Source organism: Acanthopagrus latus, chromosome 20 (genome assembly GCF_904848185.1).
Source record: "Acanthopagrus latus isolate v.2019 chromosome 20, fAcaLat1.1, whole genome shotgun sequence".
NCBI lineage: Eukaryota > Metazoa > Chordata > Actinopteri > Spariformes > Sparidae > Acanthopagrus > Acanthopagrus latus.
Window position 1 is genome coordinate 4,797,818 of NC_051058.1, and position 18,849 is coordinate 4,816,666.

The window sequence follows — 18,849 nt, forward strand, 5'->3', positions numbered from 1 at the left end:
GAGGATTAAGCGGCGTACATATAATGTGTACAGATGATGGATGGGTGGATGGATGGATGAAATATATGATGTGTCTGCTCCTCCTGTGTCTCCTTTCAGCCACGTTTCTCTTCATGATCATGCTGTCCTGCATCCACTGCTGCTGCTGCGGAAAGCCAAAATACCAGGTCTCCAGAGTGCAGCCTCTACAACCTGTCTGAAGGCTTAGACAGAAAACAGACTCCACCAGTAAATCAACATCCATCCTTTGTCTTCATGTGATGACCTCAATTCAAAACACATGGTCTTTATTTACAGTTAAACGTGTATTTTCTTTTTCAGGGTCTGAAGAATCTTGGAGGGAATAATAAAAGGGGAATCGTCAAGGAGAGGATGGCAACATGTTTCCTTGATATTTCCAGTAATGAGATAAAGACTGGATCCACATCCAGACTGTCATGCCAGTGGAATTGATATAAATCAGCAGAGTGGCACGCATTATCAAGATTCATTACACGCCATGACAATGAATCACTGTGTGGCAGCCTTTTCCATCTACAAAAAACTCACTGTGGAGGAATATAATTAAAGATACAGTTAGAAAGCTGATTTTGTGTTTGAGTGCCACAGTGACTCCGTTATTATCAATGATTGGTTTGTTATCCTGTTGAGATTCTTCAGGAATGTGAAAAACAACATGGAAAATGTGCAAACATTCCAACTTGTGTGCAGTGGACTCATATAGGTCCATGTTTTCAGCAGACTTGCTGGTGTAAAAAGACAGAGTGCCCTCTGCTGGCTCAGTATAGACATTTTCTTTTCTTTTCTTTTTTTGTGCAAATTGTGCTATTCTCTTTGTATGTAAGGTTTTTTTTTGTCTTTTTACAGAGGCAGTGCCATATTTCCTTTGTGGATGTTCCTGAAATGTAATAAATGTTCAATATATAAAATAAAAAAATATACAGCATTGACATATTATCTTTATTTGCTCAAATGTAAATCGCATCTTCTAAAAAATTACAACTTTTAGTTTCTTCTTAAAATGCTTTTTTTCCCGATTATATTTAGATGTTCAAGTTTAAAAAACAATTTTGATAAAGTGGGATTCTATTTGCATCAGTAAAACACCGCCCTAATGTTTGCACACCTTATCACCAGATCTCTCCTTTGCCTCCAGCAGTCAATATTTTGAGTAAACATTAACCAGGAGCTGTTGCCTTTCTGTTGCTCCTGCCCACACAGAGTAACTGAGGTATCACCTGAAATGCAAAATAGGAGTCACTGGAGTTACAGGAAGCCTCTTCTGTGGACATACTGAGAGTAAACTGAAAGGTTTGGGCTGTAGCTCAAATAGCTCTAGGGTTGCAAGTGGATCAGAACAGGAGCTGAAAACGTTCGTTCTCATACACTCCAACATAACCACACACTGTTGGGAGTCACTGAGCTGTGAGAGGATAATTCGGACATGGCCGTTGTCAGGTGAGTTCCTGAAGAGGAATGTGTTGCGTGATAATGGATTTTTACATCAGCAGATTCATATGCTGTGTACTGATTAAACATGTTAGCTTTTCAAAAATGTTTTAGAACTCTTTCATCAGAAGATAAGGTGGCTCCATGGCTTCCTAAAGCTTTGTTTGTGTTGACTGAAGGCGTCCACTAACATGATCTCACCGCTTTAACTAATATTCCGCCATCTGAGCTTTCATCTGGTTCATCTCTCCATGTGCAGTGTACCAGAACTGCAAAAACCAACAGGGTCACCGGAGGCCTGGGTGGAATGGTTCCTGTATCGGGTGCATCAGGGTCCATGGACACTTGGTGGTATTGTGGTCATAGGACTGTTCATGCTGCTGATTATGTCTCTGATCGTCTTCGCTCTGTTGTATGGATGCTGCTGCAGCCCAAAAGAACAGAAGACAAAGAAGACTGGGGTGATCTAACCATGTATAAAGGGGACTGACTCCTACTTACACTGTAAAAGGAATGTTGACATGATGGAGAATTTGTGTACATTAAGCTGCCCATCTTAGGGTCATTTTTCTGATGTAATGGATCACTGCTATATATCAAAACTTTTGTAATGTTAGACTATTTTTTTGGGGGGGGGCTGTTTTCCCTTTCTGTATTTGTATTGTGTGACACCACTACAAACCTTTATTACATTTTGTTTTCAAATGTGATTCAATCATTGACTTGTAGTGCCTGATATGATTTTTAAATGTTCAGCCCCTCTGTGATTATCTTAGATATGTTTTTTAAATCGTAAACACAATAAAGGCACTTAATGGAAAAACATACAAATCACTGGTGTTGCAGTAAGTCCAAGTGCATGTATAATGTGTTTTAATGTGCAGATATTGCCTGCTGCACATTTAATTGCTGTTGAAACAAAGTTTACTAATATTACCAACTTATGAATGTTTATTTCTGAAGACACAACAGCAGTTAGACAATACATTTTCACAGAATTTTTAAAAATATGTTTTCAAAGTTATGAAAGCTGTTTAATTTGAATTTGCTCTTCTCTTTACTCTTTCTCTTAGTGGGGGACACTGTATTATCTTTTTATTTGCACAATTGTGGTGTCGTGGGTGTCTAAAGACGTCTAAAATGGAAAACATGAGTACTTAAACCTCAGACTGTAGGCATAAAGCAAATTAGCATAAGGACTACATTGCCCGGTGCTACACTGGTACACGGGCGCCTACAATTCTCCTGACGTTATCACTCTGCGACCAGTCGTTTACGCGACGTACACAGCAATGGCGAGCGGTAAAAAGAGTGCTCTGCTCTCCTCTTTGGCAGACTATGGAGACGATTCAGAGCCCGACTCTGAGCCCGAGCAGGAGGAGGCAGGTATGTGATGAAAATGATCAAGTTTTTGGTTCTTAGAGGCTAAAAACGCTGACCGCTGCTCTGCGAGTCTTCACCGTTATTTCCATGTGTAACGCTAGCTTGTAGCTAACTAAGCTAACGTTAAGTTTACAGAAAATGTCCAAGATACTCAAGAAAACCGCAAACATACAAAGTGCAAGTGTATAAAAATGATTTCAGCAATATCTTCTGGGTTGCGTTTTGGCCTTTTTGGTAATATTAGCTATAGAAACGTTAAAAGCCTCAATAAAAGAGGTCTTTTTGTTTTGCTGTAAAATGTGTCGTTTCACTTCCGCCAATACGTCAATGTAACGATAAAATTTGGTCTTTTATTACAAAACAGGAGTTGTTGAGCAGTGTGTCTGTATGCACTGATAAACTATATTCCTCTATGTGTTTGTGTCTCTGTGGTTTCTTCCTGTATCTGTGTTTCACTGTCAGTGGGACTGACATGCATTCAATCTGATCATAAACAGGGACTTTGAGTCCCTCACCTTGCTGTGTGCCGCTTGCTAGTGACCCCCCTTTGCCTCTTCTGGTTATCTGACATATGTGTGGTGTGCCTATGGTCATCTATCTGTTCTTGTCTGTCATTAGGGCGTGGAGGAGGTCTGGTCTATGGCTATGGTGATGATGACTTGACCCGCATCGAGGACCCAGATGACAAAGTGTCTGGAGATGAAGAGAGCGGGGAAAGCATCTCGGTCAGTATTTGAGCTGTGAAGTTTTGTAAATGTGTTTCTCACCAGTGCTTTTGTGATCGCAACAGCAGCCGCATCTTATTTGCGACAACAGCATCAGTACGTGGTTGTTCTGATGTAGGATGACCAGGTTTAGTGCTAGTACTGCAAAGTCGTTTGAAAGTAAACTAAGTATTTTCTTGCTCAACATAGTCTTAATACTAATTGGGGGTTTACAGATTTTTGGCCTGGCAGTATCAACATCTGCATATGCAAATAATTTGTAAATTAAGTTATCAAATAAATAAAGTACAGTGGACGTGAAAATGGTAATACTAGACTAAAGTACCCCAAAAATGTACTTAAGGACACCAAATTGGTCTTAGTTACATTCCACGGTATAATTTCAAATGTTTATCAGTTCCAATAAATTGTTATCGGTGTCATTTTCAGTTCTGAAAAACATTGGTCAACCCCTAATAGTAATCCCCTGCTATTACATGTAACCAGGGGTACTACATTATATAAAATGGCTTTACTTTTGGTTCAACATTGATGTGTTCATTTACTAATGCTCATAGAACCAACAGATAATTGCTGAGTAATAGATAATTTAAAAAATGGTAGGCTGCATATTTTTGCCCAACTACCGAAACTTCTAACACAGCATATATAATGAAGCCTTTCGTAATGCTGGCACAGTACAATACAACTCTTGAGAAGAAATTTTACAGACTTACTTTAAATGCTCATGATGAATAAAATGACCTTCACCTGTTAGATTGATGGATTGCTCCTTTTAAGTTCCTTTTGAACAAGTAGTTGAAACTTGTTTCTCAAACACTTTGGAATGTTCCTTAAATAAAGACTTGGTACTAGGACTAGTGTAAACCATCTAAAGAGTTTTGCAGTCCTTCGCTGGGTCTGTATTACTGCTTGGTCCCCCTTCCTGGTCTAACCTCTTTCTGATCCTACAGTGTTAACCTTCTGCATTTTTTCTTTTATAGGAAATGGAAGAATCTGACGAGGAGAGGGACGCAGATGATGTTGAGGTATTTCAACACCCACCTGGTGTGGGATGGATTGGATTTGGACTTTTAAAGCTGCTACCAAATGCTATGAAGGAGCATGTTCACTAGATGGTGCTGTGGGTTCATGTTTTTCAGAGGATTGCTCAAATAAGAAACAAATCACTTGATGTAGGTGAGATCAGGCCAGTGGCTTGTACTTGTACTGCAAAGATTTAATTATATGATGACTGTAACACTGTGCGTCATGATGTGAATTCCCACTAATGCACATGTGGAGCATTCTTCCCATGAAGCGACAACATTTCCAGGGAAGTCATCAAAATGCTGCTGTTTATAAGATGATATTCAGTAATCATTGACTAAGTTACCCTCAGGGATTGACTGACATGTGTCATATGTACTGTAGCCTGGAGAAGCAGAAGTCATATGTTTAATCTAATCTGAAAGCCATATAGAAATACAAGTCCATGTACCATTTTAATCTTAATGGTAAGTGTTCTGGATCAGTTTCAGATGTATTAGTTAACAAGACTGTGAAAGAATGTTTATATTGGATCTCACTTCTTCCTCCTACTTCATTATTGTTCCTCTGTTATCTTATCTATTGGCTTTGAAGCAGCTGCTCCTTGGTATTCTGATAGAGTTAAGGCTAACTGGAGATAAGGTTACCACACGATAGTTGGGGCCTATTTTACCGTATTTTATTTTTTTCACTGACTCCTCTACAAGGTGTTTTATTTATTAGTGGTCAAATCACAACAAAGACTACAGTTAATTGTCATCTGCTGTGCTGTCAAACCAATAGCCACCCAACACCACCCAACTCAATTCCTTTTCCCAATATAATATAGATAATATTAGCTTGTCCTTCTATAAACATCTTTACCTGTCACACATTTTCTAGAGTGCCAGATACATTTACTGACATACATGACAAAAGTGGCAAATCCTTACATTTGCAAAGATTTTAATTGTGATTGGCTTAGATATCCTGACTGTTCTTACTGTAAGTCAAGCTCTAAAGATTCCAGATCCTATATTGCCCATAACGTAATTGGAAAGCATTTTTTCATTAAATCCTCACTGCATACTTAATGCATACCTTTTAGTCCCCACACCGTCAGTTTGTGAAGAAGACCTAGAAATCTCATCCATCCCAGGCAGATTTTGTGGTTTTTACAGTGCAGTGCTGAAAATGTGCATGAAATAGCAATGGGAAGATTTGAACAAGTGTGCAATCTGATGCAATCTATTACAGCAGCAGTGCAATTAAATGTGTGTTAGAGGGCTGTATTCCACTTTATGGTGACTATAGTTTGTTGTGCTGTTAGATTAGATTGAATTACATTTTGTTTTTATTCATAATAACAGTTGTTTAATGTCAAAGTAGACAGATAATGCTAAGAAGATGACCTGTGCTTAGAGTGGTTACAAGTCGCTGTGGCTCTGGTGTTTATGAAAGACAGAAGATGGTTAGATGATGTGTATATTACCTTGGTTTTAAAGTCTTAGTTATTTTTATAGGATGGTCTCAAATCCAGTAAACAGTTGTTTTGTCATAGTCAAAATGTGAGCGAAAGCTTTGAAATGGTTCTCTTGAGTCAACAATTTGATGACATTTGGGCATTTTTTAGTAATGGCTAAATGTTAGCTTTTGGTTCTACAAATGTGTTGTCGCTGCTGTCAGCCACAAGCACATTCAGATGACCATCAGCAGTTTGCAGGGAAGCTAGCTGCTCCTCTTAACACCTGTGTCGTTTATGTGATCAACCCATTAAACCATGTTTTTGGTTTAATTATTCAGGACAGATTTGGATTTGAAGCTAACTTGAACTAGACCTAAATGAAAAGATTTTTTTCATAGAAAATCTTATCATCAAGGCTCAGGAGTACAAGCTTCCTGTGAAGTGTGGCCAGATGAGAAAGAAACTTCAGATGTGGATCAGTGAAATGAAGAGCATGTTATTGGTTCTGTCTCAAACAGCAGGTGCCAGGGGGCTCTGCTGTGCTTCCATGCCTTTCAGTCCACCCCCTCCTCCTCCTCCGCCTTGTGATTTGGCCAACTTGAGGACAATTCTTTGATGTGCCTGTGCAGTTGCTAGGTGACAGCATGATTCATGTGAATAACAGCACTGTTCCTTTGTACTGAACCTGTGTAATGCCCACAGTCCTGGCACAACAGGCGGCATATTTGAGAAGCTGTACAAGACTCCTCCTCTTGCTGAGCTCCAGCATTCACTGGAAACTGCCAAGATTTACTATTGTGGTTACTATTACTTCTTAGAAACTGGTCAGCTTCTTTTCTATGCAGACTGTAGCATCAGCACCTGTTTGATTTGTAGGGTTAGGGGACCAATGGAATGAAATGTATTTTACCATCTACACATCAGCACTGCCAGTTAACCTCACCAGCCCACATGCAATACACTGCATTTAACTCCATCCAAGCTGGTGCTGTAAGAAATTCCCTACATCGGGGGTTGATGATTAGATTCTCATCTTCAAAGGAGACCTAAATATCTCATGTGTCACTCTCTCTCTTTCTCCTCCCCCTCTCTTCCCTTTTCCTCTTGTTTTTGCAGATCTCAGAAGCTGAAAAGAAGGACCCCAATGAGCTAGTTGGTGAGTTCACATACTTTTATGTTCACACATGTGTTTGATCAAAAAGGAAAAAGCCTGGCACTTGTCAAACCAAGAATTAATTTATGCTCCTGATAAGCTTGAACCCGACTGTTGTCCAAAAACTCCCACCGGGTAAGATGTTCCTTAATTAATACGAACAAGGGCATTGTAGTTTACTTTGAATTAATCCCAGGTACAGCAGATGCAGGGTATCTGCAGTTTTTATAGCATTTGTAGCATTACAGAACAATTAAGTGCCAAGGTACTGTATTCATGCAACAATGGACTCTCCTGCAGGAGGCCTGAAGGTACTGACCTTCAGTCCTTCAGTCAGTGCCTTCAGATGAGTAGAAAACACTTTTGCTCGCTACAAAGCTGGGAAGTATCAGTTTTGGCGAGAACATGAATACATTTAAAACTGGAGCGAGTAACATAGTATGTTAGTATTGGGAAAGTTTCACTTTCTCTGCCATTGTTGTGCCGCTAACTGAGTAATGGCTTTATCAATACATCTGCTTAGTCTTTTGGAAGATTCCAGTCATAGTGCATGGGCAGGGGGGATTTGCAGGTTAATTTGAAGGCTTGAATGGACTTAATAAAGGACTGTGACAGCTGCAGATCCTAGATTTTGTTATTATTATTATTATTATTATTATTATTATTATTATTATTATTATTATTTATTTATGTATTTATCTATTAATCAGAGCAGTCACTTTAATGATTGCTGTCTGGATGTTAAGAGATGTTCTATAAATACAATAAAACATGTTTCTATTGTAGAAAACATTTAAAAGAATTAATACCTGCTTAATCAAGAAAGACAGGCTGACGGGCCTTAAAAAATTAAACCATGTATTTTTGTCCCAACTTTAGAAGCTAAGCAACCTACATGCTTGGGGCAAAGTACTACAATGTAGTGAAGGCAGAGAGTTTGTCTAAATTACTTTTACTTGTTATTGTGCTTCTTGGGTGTTGGTGCAGTAAATGTATGACTCACTGACTAGACTTAAGTGAGTTATAAAGGCCTCTTTATCCACAGAGTGACTGATGGGTTATGAGGGTTTATCTCAGGGAGCTGGGAGTGAGTGATGACTGACCAGTACAGGTGTGTGAGTGTGCATCATACAGGATGTGAGTGATACAGGTGGGTGCAGATGATGGCTCAGCTTATGCAGCGCATCACTCCATAATCATCTGTATGCACAAGAACACCTGCAACTGACATGTTGCAATGGGGCTGTAAAACTAATTATGATTAAAATAATGGGATGATTTGATACATTATTTTATTTTGGTAGGAATGTCTGAATTTATCCAAGTGGGAGATTTTAAATCTTACTTCATAAGCTGAATGAAAACATAATCAGAAAGTGAACTAAAGTAAGAAGCCTGTCTTTGGACTTCCTCTGACATGCTCCATGGAAGGGACAGCAGAATAAACTTGGTGGCTTCTGATAAATAAGTCAGAAAAGGAAAAGCTAGAAAAGCACTAGAGCATTTTCCGATTTTTCAGAACAGCCGCCATCACCATCAGTGTGTTGTAGTGGCAGAGTGAGTCATAGCTCGGGCCTGGACATTTGACATTACTGCCGTGGAGCTCGGCTTCTCTGTCTTGTCTGTCAGTAAATGTCACAGTGCGTCTGGCAGAAGGCCGCCGTCAGCAGGCTGAAGACGGCTCTTTGTCTGTTCACAGAAGGGACACACATTGTCTGTCAGTCCAAAAAAGACCCTCAGGGCACAGATTGTGACTTTCTGTCTGTTTTTCGGGAGAACAGATGCTAATTCTGATGCAGAATATAATCTTGTCTCTGTCTGTTCATCACTGTCTCCATTTCCTTTGTGACAGTGCTCCTGTTATATGAGAATATTCTCTCACTCTTCACACTTTAATGAATTATAAACAGGGATATTTATTACACAGGCTTTCATTTATACACACTTCCAGAGTTTGTCCAACATGGCTAAAAAATTATCAACTGAATCTCCTGTTGTCTAAAGATGATTTGCAGGGTTCCACAATACTAACTAGTTGTTGCAATCTGTAATTGCCTGTGACTTTCGTGTTAGTGTGTGTGTGTCTGTGAGAGTTACTAAGTTCCTGTGACTCATCTGACTTGCCTTGTCAGGTTTTTTTTATTGTCAGAGGCTACAGTATTTTGAAATAGGCAGTGTGCAAACTACATGCTTACAAAAAGTGTGTGTGAGCCTGCATACATGCATGGTAATTTATGGTCTAGCCAACAAAGGCAACGCCCTGCTCATCCCTTCACGTGGTGGGGGAGGTAAACCAGAGTTATATCAGCGATAGAGGGGGAGGTGCTGCTGCTGCTTTGAACTCAACAGAGAAAGTGGCAGGTTGGTGTCCACACGTGTGGATCTGTTGTCCCACATGATCGGCAGACCAAGGTAAACAGCAAAGATGATGAGGGGAGGGACTTCTGGAAAGAGTCAGTGTACGACAACATTTCCAACAGTCAACATTTTCAGAATTAAAAGGATGGGGGGAAAGATACATATGTATCAGTTTAAGCTGTATCTAATGATTATTATCATTTTCATGAATCTGCTGATCATTTCATGAATAATTCTTTAGTCTATAAAACATGAAAAACACTTTTCAGTCAATAACAAAAACAGTATTAAGCAGAATTTGTTTATGTGAAATTTAAAAAATACACTAATTTGATAAAGTTCTCAATTCTTGATGTCAGTGTCAAGTTGGAGTTTATTTTAAAAAAAAAGATTCTGTGAAATGTTGGAAATTGTAAACTCAAGTGAAAGTGGATAATGTAGTTAAACGCCAAAACAAAACAAAATTCTAATTGCTGATACTCAACAGTGAGTTACGTGACGATGGAATTTCCCCCTTATGTTTTTAAAGATGAAGTGTTCAGCAAAGCTCAGCTAAAAGACAGAAAATGATCCTTTCCTGTCCAGTCAAGTTTCTACTTGTTGACATGCTGCGGACAAGCTCCTGCATTTACACACGCACACAGCATGCAGCGCTCATTCAGAGCGTGATTGATAGCTCTGAGCTGTAAAGACTGCATGTCTGACTGGGATAAGAGTGAAGGAATGCCTGGCCTGCAGTCAGAGAAGGCAGAGGGAGACAAGTCGAGCATGGAGAGCAAAACAAGGGACGGGTCCAGCAGGGAGGGGAGAGGAGCCTCCCTTCTCCTTACAAGCCCCAACAACAGCCACTCCCTGCCCGGGATGTGCACTCCTCATACCACACTGCCCTGTAAAAGCACTGGCACATGCGTAGGACTGTGATGAACAACAGGATGCTCAGGAATTCAACAGCAGTGTTTTCTTATCACACAGCAAGCCTTTGTTTCATTAAAGGAGGTCGTTCTCCAGTGCATATCCACATCCCATTGTCCTTATAACTTATCCTCTGTTCATAAGGGCTGCAACTGACAATTATTGACGAATTGTCTTCTAATTATTTATGACAAATGTATCACTGTGGAGTCTATAAAAGGTATAAATAAAGTCACGTAAGGTTTTTTTAAAAAGTGAAAAATGCTGATCACAATTTCCTAGAGCCCAATTTCCTGGTCCTCATGCTGATTTTTGTGTGCAACCAGCAGTGGAAAAACCCAAACAGTCCTCAGTTGCTATTGTGAATAAAAAAAAAAGAAAAACATCAAATACTTACTTACATTTACAATGCTGGAACCAGCAAATGTTTGACATTTTAGCTTGAAAAATGACAAATAATCAGTTATCAAAACAGATAGCAATTAACTTGGTTTCTCTCAAATGAACTCTAGCTAGCTCTCTAGCTTGACTTTGTTTGTCTAACAAATGTTTCTTCGTTGATCCTTACTTGGCATGTGAAGACCTGCAAGACAGCGCGGAGGGCAAACATACAAGGGCTCATATTTACATTTCTGTCTGCTTGCCAGCTCTGTTCTCAGAGAAAGTGAGGAACATGTCACCTGATGAGATAAGGATCCCCCCTGAGCCCCCTGGACGCTGCTCGAGCCAACTACAGGTAGGCACACCTCCAGTGATGTACTGTATGATCAAGAAACCACACTTTCATTGCAAAGCTTTCCTTGTTGCACACTACTTATATCAAAACAATGTATGCTGCTGTTGACTCGTGCAGGGCAGTATTTCACCGCTGAAGCCACAGTCATGTCTGCTAATCAGACCAGAGAAGAGGAGTGTATGGGTTTAACTGGAGTTGTGGGTTTTCTGTGAGCTTAACAGAAAGTCCTGGTGTCTTGGGTTGTGTGTTGCAGCATGTCCTTAGGCTTGTTTTATTTGCCGGATAAACGTTTTCCAGGTAGTAGGTCATCCTGCTAAGAGATGAAGACTTGTCATTGGCTTGTAGAGGAAAATGCTGGTTTTATAAGCAGACACAGAGACGCACACACACCCCTCTCTTGATGTTTACAAGGGTAAGAGTCTAGAGTTCGAGAAGAGGAGTTAAAGTTTGGACAACTCAAATGTCTCTCATCCAGAGAGTATTCATCTGGATGCATTCAAAATAACCTGTTTTCAATGCCAAAAGAATCAGTTGGAAGTTTCCCTCCTTCCCTCTGGGGTTAGAAATAAATTCTGGTGGTGACATAAATTCTCCCCCTGTAATTAAACCAACACACAGTGTCATCTTCTATCAATTTACCATCACCAGCGCTGCTCTCTTTCTGTGTTGCTGCTGTGAGTTTTTCTGTATGCAACTGCATAAGATTTTCTCTCAGAGGAGCTGAGGCAGGTCAGGACACAGGCCTGACTTGGTAAGTGAACAGCTCAGCAGTAATACCCGCCGGGCTGACACTCCCTCACCTATCAGATGAACAACTAATGATTCACCTTGACTAGAACACACTAGATATCCCTGCCTTGAGGTCATGGAGGAGCAGAAACAGATTCAGTCTTAGAAAATGCGCTTTGAAAAGGTTCCGTACAGGTAAATCATTTCACAAGTCTCCTGGAATGTTGCCAATTTCTAAAGCACATTTTGCAATCATGTTCTTGAGATTCAAACATGAGTTCTAGGTCATGCCGTAAACAAGTCTCAAATGTGTCAATAGACAAACAGCAGCACTGGCTGTTTTGTTTCAAAAATGACCCATGTTTATATTTTCCTGACCTCAAGTTGCTTTGTGTGACTCTTGTCCACGTAAATGATGAAATACTTGACATTATAACAGCATAGACCTCCTAGGATGGATGTACAGGTTGGGTGGTTGGGGCAGCAGAGGACATGGGAGACCTCTGTTTCATTAGTTTCAGAGCTGAAACAAACACCTGTAATCAGCTTATCTAATCATGCCCATAAGAGACAGATTTTAACAAAGAATGGTCACAGTTAAAACAGCAGAGGCCAAGATATCCTGACTTTCAGTCTTTACTATGGCTCAAGCTTAAATAACACAGTCTTCTGTATTTCCCACGATGCAACTTTTATCTTTAAAACCCTTCCTGCTTGAAAAATACCTACATCTGCCCAAATGTGTAAAACAGCCTGTCTGTTATAAATGGATATTCTACAAGCCCGAGTTGAGATGACCTTGATGTCATGATCATGATGAGGGTTATAGTGAGGACAGTGTCAGGCAGATTTTCTCAGACTTCATTAAGCTGCTTCAGGCCCACAGAAACACAATATACACCTTGTGTAACAGAGGGAGTCTTTCCTTGATAACTAAATTGAACTTGATGTGATGTGATGTGCGATTGATTGGCAACAATTTTGATAATCAGCAGGTCAGTTATCAACAGGAATGCCCGTCAAAGGCCTCAGCCAATTAAATGTGAGGATTTACTTTGTACAATTTAGTTTGTACTGGTGCTTTAATGTAGAGTTAGAGTAAGTAAAAGATCGGTCAAAACAAGCAATTTTAAAGAGTTTGAAAAATATTTTAGTATTTTATAGTCTAAATTATTAATATCAACTTATTGTTAAATTCATAGATCATATATAGATATTATAATAATGTTTATCTGTAATAGAAAGGTTTTGCTTTCCTTAAATGTACTCAGTGAACTGTTTGATCTGGACTGCTAGCAACCAAATGTAGATGTCAAAAATACAGGTTTTAAAACATGAAATGATAAATACATTGCATTTGCCTATGTTGTGATAGCAGGCTTGTTAGACTTCAGGGATGCACAAAATGCATTAGTAGTTAAACCAGGTAGCTTTTGCACCTAAAGTGAACCAAATCTCTGGCTGAACAAAAAGCACTCATATCCACAGTTCTTAACTGTCATTTTTAATAGTTTTACAGTGGCTGACGAATATTAACATCCAGCCAGTAGCGGTGTCTGATCAGAAAACACTTGTGTTGGGTGGTTTTGGAAGGACAAAGGAGTGATAGCTCATCATTTTTAGCAGCATTCCCCTGCCCCCATCTTGTTCCATGTTAGCCCTCATTCAGCACTTTGGGCTACATCTGCCAGCTCCTTGTGGCTCAGTCGAACGTGGTTGTCACATATTTCCCAAAGGTATCAGAGTCTTGATATACAATAGCTCAATTCACACTGGCCCTCGCTGGAGCTGATCGTGTATAGGTTGTGTTTGTTTATTTAGTGTGGCCTGCCAAATACAGAGTGTGGAGGAAGCTGAGTCAAAGCAGAGGTGTTCATCTTACAGTGAGCGTTGACCTGCCGTCCTCCATTGGTTTGTTTGTTTTGTAACAGGACAAGATCCACAAGCTGTATGAGAGGAAGCTCCATGGAGATTTTGACACAAACAGCCACATCCAGAAAAAGAAGGAATTTAGAAACCCAAGGTATGCAGCTCAGCCAAAGAGTGCATCCAATCCAACACACATGCGTAGTGTTCTTGACACATGATACCTTTTGGTGTAACGTTCGTATCGTTCTGTTTTTCCTTCTCTCAGCATTTATGAGAAGCTCATTCAGTTCTGCAGTATCGATGAACTGGGAACTAACTACCCAAAAGATATGTTTGATCCTCATGGCTGGTCAGAGGACTCTTATTATGAAGCTTTAGGTAAGCTACCTCACTTCTTCGTCAAAGCTCTTTGAGTAAAGCCCAGCACTCATGAATGTGTCTGTCTCGTCTTTCCAGCCAAAGCCCAGAAAGTAGAGATGGACAAGCTGGAAAAAGCCAAGAAGGAGCGGACAAAGGTGAGCCCAACAAAACAAAAAAAATGAAGTGGATTATACAGCTGTCAGTTCTCTGTCTGCATCAGGGGCAAGTCTCCACCAGTTGTTGATCATTTCTACTTCACGTCCTCCATCAGACACGCAGAAATCTACAGGGCCAAGTTCAGCTCATGTAACAGCTCAGGCCCAGCCCCGTGCAGCCCTACAGCTCAGCCATGCCCATTTGTGTCATGAAAAATACCTTCCTCTCTTTCTTTGCCAGCTATTTTTTCTTTTCGTATTTACCTCTGAAATGATCATTCGGACGAAAGTAGCATGTCAGTGCGGGGACTGAAAGATCATAGTCGTCTCCTAGAAACCTGCAGATGTAGTTAGAAAAACAGTGTGATGCACGTTGCTGTCATCAACAGCTGCATGATTCCAGTAGTTAGATGTAGAAACTGGACTTGAATGAACATGTACCTTACAGCTGCTCTATGATTCTCAACTGCGATATGTAATTCTGTGCTATACAGCTGTTAATATAACAGGAGCAAGATTCTGGTGTCAGAATGAAACCAGATGAGGGGAATGAGTTACTCTCTTCCCCTCGCTCCACAAATTATATCGAAGTGCCCTTGAGCACCAGACGCCCCAGATCCTCCAGTAGAGCTCCAGGAGGGACCTGCAGCTGTAGATTGTGGTTGCTGACAGTCACTGACGCATCAAGGCGTCCCAGGAATTAAATGAGTGCTTTGATATTCTGTGTGTCTCATAGATTGAATTTGTCACGGGGACTAAGAAGGGCACCAACCCCTCAAACACAGCTGCCTCCACCACCAGCAGCACCACCACCACCACAGCCACAGGTAAACAGCGTCCAGTGCAACAGCTTACAGCTTGAGCTCCTCTCAGAAATGCACCTCGTTGCGTTAATGTCACTTTTACACGCCTGGTTTATGTCTGAATACTCTCTGAGCTGTCTTATCAATAAAGCCATAAAAGTCTAAACAAATAATAAGGTAAAGTCACTTGTAGGTTAAGTTATCAAAGAAAATGGAAAAACTCTAGTATAGGTACCTCATATGTGAACACGTGCAGAATATTGTAACTAATTTGTCCTTTATCCTGAAAATAAAAAATAATGTTGTGAAAGAGATTCTTCTCCCGTCAGATCGGCCGCTAAAAGTGTTCACACTGGTGGTGCACCATTTCTGAATAATTGTTACCAACAGTTTTCCAAAATTTTTGTTCATGTTTTCGAAATGCTCACAAAATGAATATCCAGCAGGCACCGTTTGATTACAGGTTATGAAATATGCTGCAGAATTCTATGGTTTTATAAAATACACTGTGACATTGATGAGAACAGCTGTTAGGAGGCTCAACCAGGTGGATTAGACTAGTGAGCGACAAAGGCAACTTTCTTATAAGCTCATGGCCATTAATAGAAAAAACTAATGAAAATGCATGTCTAAAAGCACAACAATAACTGTAAAAGCTTTCGCTAAAATAGAGTTTATTGCTCTTTATTCTGCTCCATCAAGTCTGTGTGGTTGTGGTTTGATCAGATTTGTTTACAGTGGTTGAGCAGCACAAGCAAACATCCTCACAACTGTCGTGACATTTCAATTTAATTGTAGTTAAACTGTGATTTGTGCATTGAAGTGCATGCCATCATCCTCTCTATAAAGCAGAAAATTACCCATTCATGTAGGACCCCCACTGCCTCTAATTAAAAGTTGATTGAGAGGACTTCAGGGCCTTTCAGCCAGCGAGAAAAACAGCCATTCAACGGTAAAAATCCATTATTTGTTAACATTATTTATTCATATGACTCAAAATGTTGTACCCATAATAATCCTGTCAAGTTCAAATTTAGCCTTTATAGAGATGTTATAGGACAGAGACCTGTGTTTGAATGCCAAAAAAAACCATCAGTGGACAACTATTAAATTAGCTCTGTGGTGTTAGCTTATAAACACGCAAAAGTTGAATTTACATTAAGTGTTTATGACCAGAACATGTAGTATTTACAGTGATGTCTAACAAAAATGTTGAGTCAAATAAAAATATGTATTTTTTAAATTTTATAGCCCATAAAAAAGTGCCTTATTGCATAAATTTTTTCTAATGTCCAGTGGGGAGACGCCACTGGTTTCAAAGAGAAGTCTGAAGTCTGAGCACTAAGAAAATGTGTCCTCACATCTGTTGGTGCATTGCTTCATGTGTTGCTGCATTTGTGCCTCCAGCTGTTTCATGTGTGTATTATGTCTGTGCACTATACAAACAAAGCTACAACAAAACAAAAACTCCACCAGCATAGTGCCCCTGCCTCTTATCACTCACTCCTCCCATACTTTCACTCTCGTCAGCAGAGGCCCAGAAGAGGAAAAGCAAGTGGGACTCTGCAATCCCCGTGACCCTGGCCCAGCCCACCATCATCACTACCACCGCGACCCTACCTGCCGTCGTCTCCGTGACGACCACTGCCAGCGGCACCAAGACCACTGTCATCTCTGCAGTAGGCACCATCCTTAAGAAAGCAAAGCAGTAAATACAGAGCGGGCACAATCATGTTTGTCTGTAAGAGAGCGCGACCGAAACATGACAGACATGAAGCTGGAAGACTTGTGCTGTCCTGTCATTATACATGTAAAAAGATGCAGATAGAGGACAAATGAACTACTGGGGACACGATGTACTTTTTTTTTTCTAGAACCAACCTAAAAATGTCCTCTGCTGCACGTGGATCATGGACTGATCCAAAGACTTTACTGCCTTTTTTTCCCCCCCCGGGATTGAATCTGCACTGTCGCATCATAAAGCCAAATTGACGGTTTGGTAGAACACTCATAGGTCCTCTGAAAATCTGAATGTGTGATGCTTGCAGATCTCATGCTGATAAAACCTGTCTGTCACTCAACATTAGTTTAAAACAGCTGAGGAAATGAAGTGTACGGCAATGTCAATGAGAAAAAGGTAGATATCTGAAAATGTGTTTATTTTTCTATTCATAGTTCCGGGTCAGTATGTCCGTGCTTGTAACAGTTGTGTAATACCTCAACATGTGCATCAGTTTTTTTAGCATATTTTCCCCCCCTTCCTTGGCATATTGACATCTCCATCGTAAGATTTTTTACACTTGTACATATATTGATGATAAGGTGAATAAATGGATCAGATGTTGCCTTTTCACATCGTTGTCATTTCCACAAACCAACACACTGCGATCTCTAACATATTGACAGCAAAGGCTTCTTCTGTGCATGTTTGCCATGGATGAGGACGAAATAGCTTCCACTGTTTCACAGTTTTTTATTTTTACTATGGAAATGAAAGGGCGCTCCTCTTTGAATTGGAACAGCTGTTGAACACTGTGCTCTGCTGACTGCAGACATTGCCCTCATATCGACTGATTAATCCCCTCTCTTGGTCTCACACACACACATACACACACAGGCCATGGATAACACATGCATCTGGAATACATGTGTTATCCAGGTGAAGTTTTGACAGATGCTCTTCATCAGCTCAGGCTTGACATCTGACTTGTGTTTGCGTCAGGAGTTCGGCGTACTTCTGAAGCACCAGTCAGTGTAGAGTAGGCCAAAGGTCCCTGAAGTGAACTTGGGAAACCAGTGAGCAGGGGTATAATTTTCTCTCTTCTTTACAGGCTGTCAATATTTATATCTAACCTTTCACACTGCAAGATTATACGTTTAGGTGCAGTATTTTAATCAAGCACTGAAAATATTTCTTCCTTATACTCAAATTGTATTTATTTAAGTGAAACCCTGTAATCCCAGAGATAAAAGTTCCTGTAAAAGATGTATGATGGTCAGCAAAAAGCTAAGATTTGTTAGAAATTAGGTAAATTGGAAATTGTTTTAAGAGTGCTATTTTGACGATTAAGGTGAAATAATTGAGAAGAGAGTATTGCATAACCCACGGTGATTTATGACTTTCAGTTGAATAATACACACATTTGGCCACTGAGTGGTTACAGTAGTCATGTACAGTAGACGAAACAAATGTTCATGTTCTTGTATTTCAACATGTTTCTGCAGAGCCTGGAATTCCAATAGACTGCTAAAAAAAAGTGCTTAGGTGGCATTCACATTTGGTTTCACGCATCCTCATTGCAGAACAATGAGTGTGCATCCATACATTATTGCCAGCCATTAGATGGTTCCTTTAAAACATTGTTAGTTTCACTGACATATAAAAAAAACTGGCCTATAAAAACAGATGTATTTTTCTCTCAGTCTTTATGTGGTAGTTATGGTAAATGCGAAGATGCTCATATTGGCTATTGCATCGTCGTTCAGGATACTCTGAAAACTGAAATGCATAGACAATATGACAGCATTTTTTTTTTTTCATTCCTCGTCTCTACACGCTGGAGAACAGCTGCTGTGGAAATATGATACAAAAAGTACCATACGTTTTATAAACTGTAAACAGTGCACAACAGCAACACTCCGTCCCTGGAGGGATGTTATGGAGATGAATCACCGTGATGAGATCCGCATCACTGCAGGGGCGCGTCAGTTCTCGCGGCACACCCAGTGTTCAACCTGCGCCGA

General features: G+C 40.2%; 1 protein-coding gene and 1 long non-coding RNA gene across 3 annotated transcripts; one reads left to right on the forward strand and one right to left on the reverse strand.

Moving 5' to 3' along the window:
• Positions 1 to 814: 814 nt before the first annotated feature.
• LOC119009757 lies at positions 815 to 2,405 on the reverse strand. Its single transcript, XR_005071816.1, has 2 exons — positions 1,651 to 2,405; positions 815 to 1,238 (listed from the first exon to the last, which is right to left on the reverse strand). It is a non-coding gene; the product is annotated as an uncharacterized LOC119009757 (long non-coding RNA).
• A 177-nt stretch (positions 2,406 to 2,582) lies between these two features.
• LOC119009755 (SAP30 binding protein) lies at positions 2,583 to 17,458 on the forward strand. Of its 2 annotated transcripts, none has more exons than XM_037081322.1 (10): positions 2,583 to 2,835; positions 3,451 to 3,557; positions 4,541 to 4,585; positions 7,147 to 7,186; positions 11,101 to 11,189; positions 13,850 to 13,941; positions 14,053 to 14,165; positions 14,244 to 14,302; positions 15,039 to 15,129; positions 16,639 to 17,458. In XM_037081322.1, the coding sequence occupies exons 1-10, from the start codon at positions 2,742 to 2,744 to the stop codon at positions 16,815 to 16,817; spliced, it is 909 nt and encodes a 302-aa protein (XP_036937217.1). In that variant the 5' UTR covers positions 2,583 to 2,741; the 3' UTR covers positions 16,818 to 17,458. The 2 variants fall into 2 exon arrangements, with proteins under 2 accessions (XP_036937217.1, XP_036937216.1); XM_037081321.1 differs by having other exon boundaries at positions 2,594 to 2,835; positions 16,636 to 17,458.
• The last annotated feature ends 1,391 nt before the right edge of the window (positions 17,459 to 18,849 follow it).

Coding starts and splice junctions, on each gene's coding strand:
- LOC119009755 (XM_037081321.1), top strand. CDS start 2,742: ATGGCGAGCGGTAAAAAGAGTGCTCTGCTCTCCTCTTTGGCAGACTAT. Junction 2,836..3,450: donor GCCCGAGCAGGAGGAGGCAG/GTATGTGATGAA, acceptor GTCTGTCATTAG/GGCGTGGAGGAGGTCTGGTC. Junction 7,187..11,100: donor GGACCCCAATGAGCTAGTTG/GTGAGTTCACAT, acceptor TCTGCTTGCCAG/CTCTGTTCTCAGAGAAAGTG.